At 40.5% G+C, this 12,216-nt stretch overlaps 1 protein-coding gene and 1 pseudogene across 3 annotated transcripts in view; both read left to right on the forward strand.

The window, feature by feature from the left end:
* The window catches only part of EYA3 (EYA transcriptional coactivator and phosphatase 3), a 74,312-nt gene that overhangs the window by 35,924 nt on the left and 26,172 nt on the right, over nucleotides 1–12,216 (forward strand). Inside the window, exon 7 of one of the 2 annotated variants that reach the window (XM_080921862.1) lies at nucleotides 6,033–6,170. The exons of the other annotated variant lie outside the window; for it this stretch is intronic. Coding sequence (XP_080777988.1) covers nucleotides 6,033–6,170 — 138 coding nt within the window. The remainder of the gene's footprint in view (nucleotides 1–6,032; nucleotides 6,171–12,216) is intronic. 2 annotated transcript variants of the gene reach the window in all.
* LOC308424720 (NADH-cytochrome b5 reductase 2-like) lies at nucleotides 2,196–3,008 on the forward strand (annotated as a pseudogene). The gene has a single exon. The product of its transcript is annotated as an NADH-cytochrome b5 reductase 2-like (transcript).

A 12,216-nucleotide genomic window follows, 5' to 3' on the forward strand; every position in this document is an offset into this window, starting at 1 on the left:
TTGAGGTTAGCCTGAGCTACATGAAACCCTGACTCAAAAAACAAACAAAAAATCCACAAAAACCCTAAGTAAACTTTCATTATAATTATACTTTAAATTTTTTACTGTATCAAGCAATAGGTTATAACAGGATTTGACATTTTTATATTATTGTCTCATTTAATCCTTAAAGCAGACCTTAGCTGTAAGCAGTAGCATATGTCCCACTTCGGAACCTTAGAGTTGGTCAGGTCATTGTCCCAAAGTCATAAAATTAGTAAATGCTTAGGATTACATTTAAGCCTCAATCTGCTAAATTCTCCCAAATTTGTGTCTGTATCAAAAATATGGCCTCATTGTTCAGCTTGAAATCAAAGAGTGTCCTCTTTTTAAAATATGGGAACAAATTAGAAGAACTATAGAAAAGATTAGGAGTAATCTACTTACTCATCCTCTAGAGCCTTACACAGTCTGATTGAAGCCAGCATTGATCTGGTTCTCCTGATGAACTTTGTTGTGAGGTGGGAGACTTGCTGGTGCATACAGGAGTTCATTCCATTTCCACAGCAGATTCAGTTCTAGGAATTTATCCTGTGGAATTAGTTAAAACCACAGAAGGTTGTTACCAGAGATGCTCATTGCAGCATCATTTATAGCAGCAGGAAAGGAGGAACAGATGTGTAGACCAGAAAAGCCCTTGTTAGACTGAAGTCTGTCCATAGAATGAAAAACTCCCAGCCATGATAATTTATAGTCTCTTAGTATTTATGTCTTACTTTCTAATGGTGTGCAGGGAAGCTAGAAGGATGTGTGTACTCTGAAGAACAATGCCTATAGAGGCCGGAGGTATTAGATGCCCTGGAACTGAAACTACAGCAGCCATAGTCTACACAGTGTGGAAGCTGGGAACCAAGCTCAGATCCTCTGTATGAGCAGTACATTCTCTTAACCACTGAGCTATCTCTCTAGCCTATATTTATATTCTTAAAAAAATCCATGATTATTGGGAATGTAAATTTGTATAGCAATTGGGGGGGTTTTCAAAATATGTTAAATTGAACTACTCTGTGTATAGCTGGACTATCTTGGACCCACCAGCAGCATTATAAATAATGATATATGCATTATAAATAATGAAATATGGACGCTTATTAATATTTTAAAGTTTACACCTTTTGTTGGGTAGTCTCCTGACTACTCTAACACACCTCTTGGCCAGATATACCTCTCTGTTCCACTTTATCCATTTACCTCTGTCCACTGGCAAATCTCCTGCCTCTCAGTTCTTCTCCTACAGTCCTTCTCTCTACCTAGAAGTTACTCCTTCTATTCCCTGCCTAGCTATTGGCCAACAGCTCTTTATTAAAGCCAATCAGATACAATTCTAAAATGCCTTAGGCAGGGAAGGGAACATGAATATTTACAAAATATGAGACCAGTGATAGACCACTGGGGTATAGAATCAATAATTGAATATATATAGATACTTCTTTACACAATGTACCCCAACATGTGTGGCCCAGCTGTACCGTGTTGGGTTTATGTTTGGAGGACACTGAGTCAGCTACCACAGGGGTATTTGAATATTCCTGGTTATTACTTCACTATTCTCAGCAGTCAGGAAATGGAACCAGCATTCTTGTCTGTCAACAGGATTACAACCAGGTTTGGTGGTGGCACTCTGAAATAGCAGCAAGAAGATCAGAAAGGCTCAAGGTCTAAAAATGACAAAAACAAACAGAAATCCCAGAAATATGAAATCATGACATTTACAGAAAAATTATGTTAAGCAAAACAAGCCAAACCCAAACACCAAATGTTTTCTTATATGTGGACCCGAGGTCTAAATTATGTATAAGCAGAAAGAGCTCTTGTAACAAGAAAGTCATGGAAGAGGGAAAGAGAAGGCAATGTAGTACATGTGATGAGAAAGCCAAAAGACCTATGAGAGATGCCAGGAAGATGGGCTGTGGAGCCAGGAGTGTACAGTGTGTGTGTGCATGCTGGTGTTAGGATGAATCAGCACAAAGTATGGCACATACGTGTCAGTACCACAATGGAACCCATTACATTGTGTGCTCACTAAAAAGTTAGTTTTAAAAACCCACACATACGGAGTCGTGGTCAGAAGGTGCTAGTGAGTCCCCAAGCCATTCATTGCTCCACTGCTCCAGCCAGATCCGAAGACCACCGTGATTCTCACAGCCCTGAAGAAAATGAGTGTCAAGAAAGATCTTATCACCTTACAGGACCCTGAGGCCAAGTACCCACTGCCCTTGATTGAGAAGGAGCAAATCAACCACAACACCACAAAGTTCCACTTTGGACTGCCCTAACCAGAGCATGTCCTAGGGCTTCCTGTAGTAACTGTGTCTATCTCTTGGCACAAATTAACAATGAATTGGTGATCTGGGCTTACACACCTGTCTCCAGTGATGGTGATGAAGGCTTTGTGGATTTAATTATAAAGATCTACTTCAAAAATGTGCACCCTAGGTATCCTGAAGGAGGAAAGATGACTCAATACTTGGAAAACATGAAAATTAGGGACACCATCCTTTTTCAGGGACCAACGGGTTGCCTGTTCTATAATGAGCCAGGGACCCTTTTGATTAAAACAGACCAAATGAGTGAGCCTGAAAAAAAGCTGGTCCATCACCTGAGGATTATTGCTGGAGCTACAGGCATTATACCTATACTACAGCTGATTCACCATATTACCAGAGACAACAGGGATGGGACCAAGATGTCCCTCCTCTTTGCCAACCAGACAGAAGAGAATATCTTGCTGATAAAGGAGCTAGAAGTCGCCACAACCAGTTCAACCTGTTGTATACCCTGGACAGGCCTCCCAGTGACTGGAAGTATAGCTCCCGCTTTGTTACTGCTGACGTGATCAAGGAGCACCTCCTTTCTCCTGGGGAGGCCACACTCATCCTGGTATGTGGTCCACCACCTCTGATCAAGGAGGCAGCTCACCCAACCTGGAGCAGCTCGGCTATACCAAGGACATGATTTTTACCTACTGACACCTCCCATGCTTAGTGGGTCCCTCTGTTTCAGAGTGAGTTTGGCTTCAACCTGTTCAGCTGGGGTATTTGCAAGGTATCTCACCATGCACCCTTAGGCATGATGCTCTTTTTGTTGGGGGAATCTAAGAAAAGTTCAAGGGACTAAAAAGTGATTTTTTTTTTTTTTTGAGCTTCCAGGCTTTGAAGGCTGGGAAGGAAGCCACTTTCTCTGTGGCTTAGTAGAATAAACAGTACTACTCTGCAAAAAAAAAAAAGAAGAAGAAAAAACATGCATATAAAAGAAACATTTGAAGGGTTTTGTTTTGGTTTTTGGTTTGTTTGTTTGTTTTTTAACATTTGAAGTTTTAAAGCAGACGTGATAATGTGTTGCACTCTGTCAGGGTCCTGCACAGCCTGTCTGAGGGAGGACAGCTTCACACAGCCAATCCCAGGGAAGGCAGCTCCTGGCCTGCGGGAGTTCAGGCTAGGAAGTGTGGGAATAAATCCCAGCAGGCACCGCCAGGCCTGTGAACCACTGCTGGGTCAATGCTCAGCAGGGTGCTGAGATTAAAGCCCTGCCAACAGGGCTATTAACCCCAGCCTGGCTGTCCGGTAGCACTGCAGAGCCAACAATAGCCTCTGGATTAGAGCGTACATGGATGACAAAGGAGCCAAGACCAAGGAGAAGATTTCAACGTGTCTCTTTATTTTCCTACACTTTTCTCCTTTGTTCTGTCCCAGCCCGGGGTTCCAACCACCTGCTTCCCATTCATTTGCCCCTGAGATTGGCCATTGTTTTTTCTAACGCTGTGTGTGTGTGTGTGTGTGTGTGTGTGTGTGTGAGAGAGAGAGAGAGAGAGAGAGAGACAGACAGACAGACAGACAGACAGACAGACAGACTTAGGGAGTGGCTGGTCAGGTTAGAGTCTAGTTTACTCTCTCCTGTGGTTTGGGGCATGGCTAGAGCCTTGCACAGCTGCCCCATTGTGGTGTGTCCAGGCAAAGCCGATTTACAATCGACAATCAAGAGTTCAGAAAACACCTACTGGTTTATGATTATTTGCATAGTCATCGCAGGGGCTTCAACTGATTTCAACCTTTTGTACTCACAGCATTTGCCTTTTGCCCCAAATTCCCCTTTCTCTTTTTCCCCTTTGTTTAGCAGCAGCCATGTCTCTACAGATGTAGTCCTGTCTCTTGAGAGGCAGAGGCAGGAGGACATAAGTTCAAGACCGTCCTGGGCTATGTAGTTAGACTCTGGTTCAAAATATGAATGAGTAAGTGAGTGAATGAATGCATGAATGATGCATAAAGGAAAAAAGAAATGCTTCTGAGATGCCTGAGCTAGTAAAGGTGCCTGCTGAGAAGGCTGATGACCTGAGTTTGATTCCTGGATCCTAACATGGTGGAAGAAAAGAAGCTGTTCTCTGACCTTCATATGTGCTCATGAGCACACACAGACACATAATATATTAAAAACAAAAACAAAAAACCCTATGGTTTGGTTTCCTCATTTGCTCTGTGCAATAGTGCTATAGAATTCAACCATTTAGTCATATTTCTTAATATAAGGAGTTATATATAGGGTGCCTTTAAAGGAATATATTTACATACCTAAAAGACAATGATGCTAGAGGCAGTTTTCATATTGTCTTTCATTCCTCCTTTCCTCAAAAAAAAATGTATTTGAGTTTCTGGCCTGGCATGATGGCACATACCTCTAATCTCATTACTTTACTCACATAGTAAAATACTAAGTAATAAGGCTAATGGGAAATTCTTACTGGATGCATTGGTGTTGATAAGATGTTGCTTTATTTCTCTATGTTAATAAACATGTTCACAAATCTTTAGGGTCTAAACCTACTTGGGAAACATAATCACATTGCTTACAATAAATATGGTAGTTACTGTAATATGTACAGGATAATATGCTTAACAAAATATACAATGCCAAATCACCAAGAATCATTGAGCTGGTTCTTACCTTTTTAAAAAAATAAGATAGTGGCCCATAGAGATGGTTCATTTGAATCAGGGCTTGCCTCTCAAGCATAAGGATCTGAGGTCAGATCCCTAGGACCCAGGTAGACAAAGCTAAGTGTGGCAACTTATGCATGTAGCCCAGCTCTAGCAGTTGTGCAGGGGCCAGGAGGATCACCAGAGCTTGCTGGCTGTCACACTAGCTCCATGTTCAACAAGAGGCCCTATCTTAAAGAATAAGGCAGAGAGCGATGGAGAGGAATACCCTGAGAAATTCAGGTGAATTTTCTGCAATCCATTAGTAGTTGTTATAACTTTTCCTTATGTACATGTTCGTTCTTGTTTTATACAGTGTGATGCTATAAAGTGTAGACAGCCTTGATAGATAATGGGGGTGTTGGTCTCATGTAGCTGAAGATACCCTTAAAGTTGCTAGGAAGTCAGGATTTGCCTTTACTTCTTGAGTGCTGGGGTTGTTGACATGTGCTACCATGTGGTGGGATTGAAATCCAGGCTTTATATATGTGAAGCAAACTCTTTACCAACTGAACCACATCTGGGGCCTATGTAATTTTTTGTCTGTTTGTTTTTAAAGCAGACACATTTTTCTAATATAGGAAACAACGTTTATAAAATAATCAGTTTAAGAAAAAATGTATGTAAAGCGGTTAAAAAACTTGTTTTTTCTATGGTAAGTGTATTTTAAGTTATATAGGATATCTTCCGACTTGACAATTTGAATTTCTCATTGTACATTGACATCAGTAGTTCTTTCTGACAAGTACTCCAGTTTGGTGTACTTTTTTCTGAATCCTGGTCAATTGCTCCAACCATTGAGATAAAGGAACATATGTGCTACTGTTGGGATTTTAGCAGATTTTATTCCTATGGCCCCATCCACTGATTCTTTGAAAATATGTTTGCTTGAGTTATAAGTGGGCGAATTTGAATTTTCTCCTACAAGCAAATTTAAGATTTTGACTTGAAACCTACCAGCTGGTATTTAAAACATAGCCCTGTGTGTTGTTTGTAATTGGTCCACTTTATTATCTGATTCAGGTGCACTGTGGCCAGGTATGAAACCTGAAAGTGGTTTAATTCAGACTCCATCTCCAAGTCAACACAGTGTTCTCACCTGCACTACAGGGTTAACCACAAGCCAGCCAAGTTCAGCACATTATTCTTATCCCATTCAAGGTAAATAGGCATGGTTGTGTGCTTGTTATTTAACTTCTATCTTTATCTTTTTTAAATTGCCCGTATATCCAAACAAGCTGGATGATACAGGAGCACCATCTGAAGTAAAGGGGATGGCATGCGTTTGTGCATGCTTTTTGTGTTAGGAAAATCCATGCAGTGTGGTTTGTAAGTAGCTTAGGTTTTGAATGCGAGCTGCTTACTAGAAATGAAACCTTTTCTTGCATGCTGATACCTAGAAAGCTTCTCTCGGTTTTGCGCTGTCTGTTCTTAGTGGCATCCTCACATAGAAGTTGGCAACTCCTCAAGTCAGGATTTGGCTGGCTTCTATGTGAATTGTCAGTGGAATGTGCAATGTGACTGCTTTTCTGCTGGTGGCTTTGTGACACCCATTCCATTTACTACTTCTTGGTGGGAGTATTTCTTTTCCTCAAAATGATCACTATTGGGGAAAGGGTGTAGGTAAGTGGTAGAGACTTGCCTAGCATGTGTGAAGAAAAACAAGAAACGTTCATTTTTGTTTCTATTCAGGGTGAACTTAAACAACTTTACTTCCCTGAGTTCTTCTCTGACACGGTTAGAATTTTATGATTAGGGTGAGCAGGCAGAAGGGCAGTATGCTGTTTACTTGCCCACTCTCCTAAATGCACTGCTGTAGATTGGAAAGCAGTGGCCAACTACCTGACTTCTCATCTGCCTCCATGCTTCTGTTTTTGTTGTTTGTTTATTTTACAGCTTTATATTTATTTCATTTATTTATTTCATTCCTCATAAGATAAATTATTTGTGTAGTGGCACAGCCTTTAGTTCCAGCACTCAGGAGGCAGAGGCAGGCGGATCTCTTGAGTTTGAGGCTAGCTTGGTCTACAGAGTGAGTTCCAGGACTGCTAAAGCTATAGAGAGAAACCTGTGTTAAAAACAAAACCAAACCTCTAGAGGGACGAGTATGATTGCCTACAGCCTCTGTAGGTAGGAACTTGCTGGTGAAGAAGATTTTTAGTTTTAACGTGTATGAAGGCACCCACATGGTGCTTACAGAGGTCAGAAGAGAGCCTGAGTTACAAGCTACTACTGCCCAACATGGGCTGCAGGGATAGAACTCAGGTCCTCTGGGAAATCAGTGAGTACTCCTAACTGCTGAGTCATCCCTCCAGCCTTCTACTTTGTTCTTAAGACCTAGGTCTAACCTGTCCTTACCCCTGATTTTCAGAGTCTCTTCTTTTACATTTCAGTCTTTCCTTGCCTGCTCCTCCCTGTTTTCTTTCTCCCCAACAGGAGCAACTCAGGAGGAACAAAACTTAAGGACATGGTCCAGGCTCACCTTGAACCTGTAAGCCCAAAATAGGAGCCTTCTAACCTAGCCTTTGCGTCCATATGGAAATAGTGCACAGTACCATTTCTAACTTTCATTTTGTTTTCAGTGTTTTTCTAAGATAATAGGTTTTGGAGATCAACTATAAGCAGTAAGGTACCAGGTCCATCTAACATATCTCTGTTTAGGGATGTACATAGGTCATGAAGGAAGAGAAGAAAGAATAAGGGTCCTGAGGTATAAAACCTCTACTCTTGTGTAGTTTTTATTTACTTAGCTCTGGGAATCAAGTGATTCTTGGAATGGTTATTGTGCAAATATTTACAAAATGAGGAGCTTCAGAAGTCTTGAATTTAACACTTCTCTTCCTTTGCAGAATAAGTGAAGTAAAGGATTGCTTGACTTTCATTAACTACTGCCCTTACTTGTCATGTGTTGAGGATATGTTTTGTTTTTCCTTTGAACCTGTTAACCTAGTTTCCTCCGTTTTTCTATTAGTAGTAATTGCTGCGTTTATTGCTCATAACTAAGTTCTGAAACATTTTTTCTGACCCCTTTTAAAACTTGTATAGGTGAGTGTGGGTGTGTGCATGTCAGTGCAAGTGCCATAGAGACCAGAAAGGGGCGTGGGATCTCCTAGACTGGAGTTACAAACAGGAGCTGCCCAGAATACTTCTGGGCACCTAACTAAAGTCCTCTGCACAGTATTATGTGCTCTCATTTGCTGAGCCCTTTCTCCAGCTCTAGCAGACTTTGTTGTTAGCATACTTTTAGATTGACAGAACAGTTGGGCAGAGTGTACAGTGTTCTTAAATAATTTATACTGCTAGGTTAGAGAGAGAAATATAGACAGGAGGGTGAGCAACTCAGCAGTAGCACAGACTCCATCCAGGAAAAGGACTGTGCGGGGTCCCTAATGCAAGAACCAGAGCCTGTGGCCAGCTACAGCTAGGGCATTTACAGGGCAGTAAAGAAGGAAGAAGAGGACTGAAAAGAATTTTCAAGATATGGACTTAACATCTCCCATGGCTAACTATACTAGGGGCTTATAGGGTGAGGAGGATAAGAATCCAGAAAAATAAGTTACTTAGCTCTGGGAATCAAGTGATTCTTGGAATGGTTATTGTGCAAATATTTACAAAATGAGGAGCTTCAGAAGATGATATTATCACAAATATGTGCACCCTACAATTTTCTCTTATGAGTATGCTACATTTGGTATGATTAATGAACTAATATTAGAAATTATCAGTTAAGGAAGTAATTTAATCAAACATAAGATGTATCCTTAGGTTCCTGTAGACTTTCTGCTATGACTTTTCTAATTTATGATGGCCTGGGTAGCTTTGTGGATGCCTCTCTGTTAGAACTTGTCTGAAGTTTTATTCATGATTATATTGGAATTTACTCAAAGGGTCACAGGATAACATGTCATCTCATATCAAATGTACATTCTATCCCTATCACTTGAGACAGCTGGAATCAATTTGATCAAATGGCTCAAGGCTTGTTTGTCAGGTATCTCCACTAAAAAGTTACTCTCTAGATTGTCTAAATTGTGGGTTGTGTATTTGTGTGTGGTGCTTTTGAGACAGACTTTTACCGTGTAGCCCTGGCTGGCCTTGACTCCTGACCCTCTCAAGTGCTGGGATTATAGGTGTGAGCCACCACACCTGGTCCAGTAGTTACATCTGTGCTTAAAAGTTCTCTGCCCCTGTTTTATGGCCATCCGTTTCTCTCCCATCACTCTTTTTATTGATTATTTGTTTCTGGACTCACATACATTTATTTTATACTTTGAATTTTAATCCAGAACAGCTTTATTTGTAATCCCACATGGCCACAGGAAACACATTTAGTTTTTTTTTTTTTTTTTTTTTTACTAATGCCTGATGTCTTTTTACATTTTTTTTTCTTTTCTTTTTTTAAGGCAGGGTTTTCCAGTGTAACCATAACTGTCCTAGAACTCACTCTGTATAGACCAAGCTTGCCTTAAACTCTACCTGTCTCTGCCTCCTGAGTGCTGGGATTAAGGCACATAGCACCACTGCCTGGCTGACACCTTTTACATCAACACAACTACTGACCTGTTTTTTGTTTCTTTGTTTGTTTAGGGTGTTTTGTTTATTTTTAACTCTTTAGTATCTGACACTAAGATGTTCCAAGACATCTTGTATATTACCAAGTCCTGATGAGCCATTTCTCTGCAGAGGCTAAGTTTTTCTTACTGAGAATGGTATTAGAGACCAAGATACTGGAGTAATCTGGGTAAAGGCCCACTAGGCACCGAGTTTTAATCAGACATGCAGTTTCTGCTAGATCCCCAAGGCTAGGGATTGGTTCAGTTTTTGTTAAGTATTTTGGTTACATACTGAGAATATGTAACACTTTTTTAAAAGATTTATTTATTATATATAAGTACACTGTAGCTGTCTTCAGATACAGCAGAAGAGGGCATCAGATCTCATTACAGATTGTTGTGAGCCACCATGTGGTTTCTGGGATTTGAACTCAGGACCTCTGGAAGAGCAGTCAGTGCTCTTAACCACTGAGCCATCTCTCCAGCCCCGAATATGTAACTCTTAAGAGTAGGTAACCCGACTGTAAGCCTCTAACAAACAAGAAGACTATTTCTCCTACCTAGTTTGTACGAGACTGAATCTCACAAATAGTTATTAAGCCTCATCTTTTTTGTTTGATTGGATAGTTTTGATTTTTCAAGACAGGGTTTGTTCTGGCTATCTCGCTCTGTAGACCAGGCTGACCTCAGACTAAGAGGTCTATCTCACTATCTCCTGAGTGCTTGTTTAGAAGAGTGTACCACCACTTGCCCAGATAAGCCTCATCTCTTACTGCCGGGTCTTTGCTAGATGCTGGACATATTAAGACTGCAAGGTATGTCCTTGTAGAACTTACAGTCTAGTGTAGGGGAGAGTAGAAAACACAAACAGTGACTGAGTAAGGTTTCCCTAAGTGCTCTGAAGGAAGAAAGGATACATTTCCATGATGGACATTGTTGCTTTTATCATACCTGCAGTTTAATATAAAGGCCATCATATATGTCTGTAGGATGATTAGTAATTTTTTATTCCTAACTTTTTATTCCTAGTTCTTTTTGGGTAAAGCATATAGTGGTTATGTAAATTTTTAGGTACGTTAATTGGGGTTCAGTGATAGTTATACAAACCAAAATATACCACTTATTTTTTAGATTTAGGATTATTAATTTTTTAACCTTTTTTTTTGTTGTTGTTGTTGTTGTTGGTTTGGGGGGTTTAGATCTCATAAAGCCCATAGTAGCCTTGAATTCCCTATGAATATGAAGCTGCTTTGAATTGATCCTCCTTTCTCCACCTTCTCAGTGTACCATGCTTGGCTGATTCTTACATTTCTAAAACTACTTTACCAGAGTACCTTTCTTCCATGTATAGAGTGACCAGGTATAATTGAGTCTGGAAGTGTCCAGTGTTATTCATTAAGAGAATGCTGGGCAGGAGGAGAAAAGAAACTCCATACCCAAAGGAAAGGGAAGTTGGTCTGTAAGTAATGGCTGGAAGAGATGAGGAAGCTAGCCTTTTTCCCATTGCATGTCACTTGTTCAGCCTGTCCTGTTTCAGGCCTGTCTAGGATAATATATTGTTTATATTCTGGAACTACCAAAAAGTCTTTTTCCCACAAAATGATTAAAATTGCTTAAGAGTTATCTGTCCTGTGTACTATTGTTTGATGCTTCCTAACTAGGGGAGGAGCTAGGAGATGTAGTTGATTTTTGACCGCTGGGATTATCAACTGGACTGAACTTCTCTGGCCCAAGCTCTTCATCGGGCTGAGCCTGTGGCAGGAGCAGTGACTTCCCTTGTCTAGATGTAGCTTTTAGCACACTGCCCTCCAGAACTGGTTCTGATCTGGCCTACATTCTTCCTACTTCATTTTCCTGCATTCTGTTTTTAGTGGAAGTTTTCTTACTGGCTTTCCCCTGGAGAACTTTGTGCTGGTCAATTTGGTCCTTCTGGTGACTGCCAACAGGAACCATGTTTCTGTGCTTGTCCTAAGTGAGAAGAGTTCAGAACTGGTGCCTGGCAATACTGACTACTACCCTGTCTACTGGGCAAAGCCCTGTGGTATTTGCTAGTCATTGAAGTTTGGGGTCAGAACCTTATAGATCCTGTTACAAAAAGATGTAAAATTTAAAGACATTCCAAGTAGTTATCTGATAGAATACATTTCTACCTTGACCAGATAAGATTTAATATCTTCTGAGTCTTTGCAGGTTTATTGTTAGTTTCTAAATAACTAACTATGGTACTATTAAGATTTTTTATTACATTTGTGTGTGTGTGTGTGTATATGTATGTGTGTGTGTGTATATGTATGTGTGTGTGTATGAACACCCCAATGCATATGTGAAGGTCAGAGGACAACCAGTGGGAGTCAGACCTCTCCTTCCACCACATGGATCCCAGGAATCTAGCTCAGGTTACCAGTCTTAGCACCAAGCAGGATTACTTGCTAAACCATCTTGCTGGTCCTCATGGTGTTTTTGATCCACATTAATAACCCATTATTTGAATATAGCAGTTCTAAGCATTTTAGAATTTGGAGAACTAACTTTTTTTCCCAAAGTAATTATGTCTGTCAGAAGAGACATAGTTTGGGGCAAATGGCCATAACTAATGCTACAACATAGGACTCACTAGAGCTCTACTGACTGTCATGTCACTTACAGGGGAATCA

This window comes from Micromys minutus, assembly GCF_963924665.1.
Source record: "Micromys minutus genome assembly, chromosome: 9".
Lineage (NCBI taxonomy): Eukaryota > Metazoa > Chordata > Mammalia > Rodentia > Muridae > Micromys > Micromys minutus.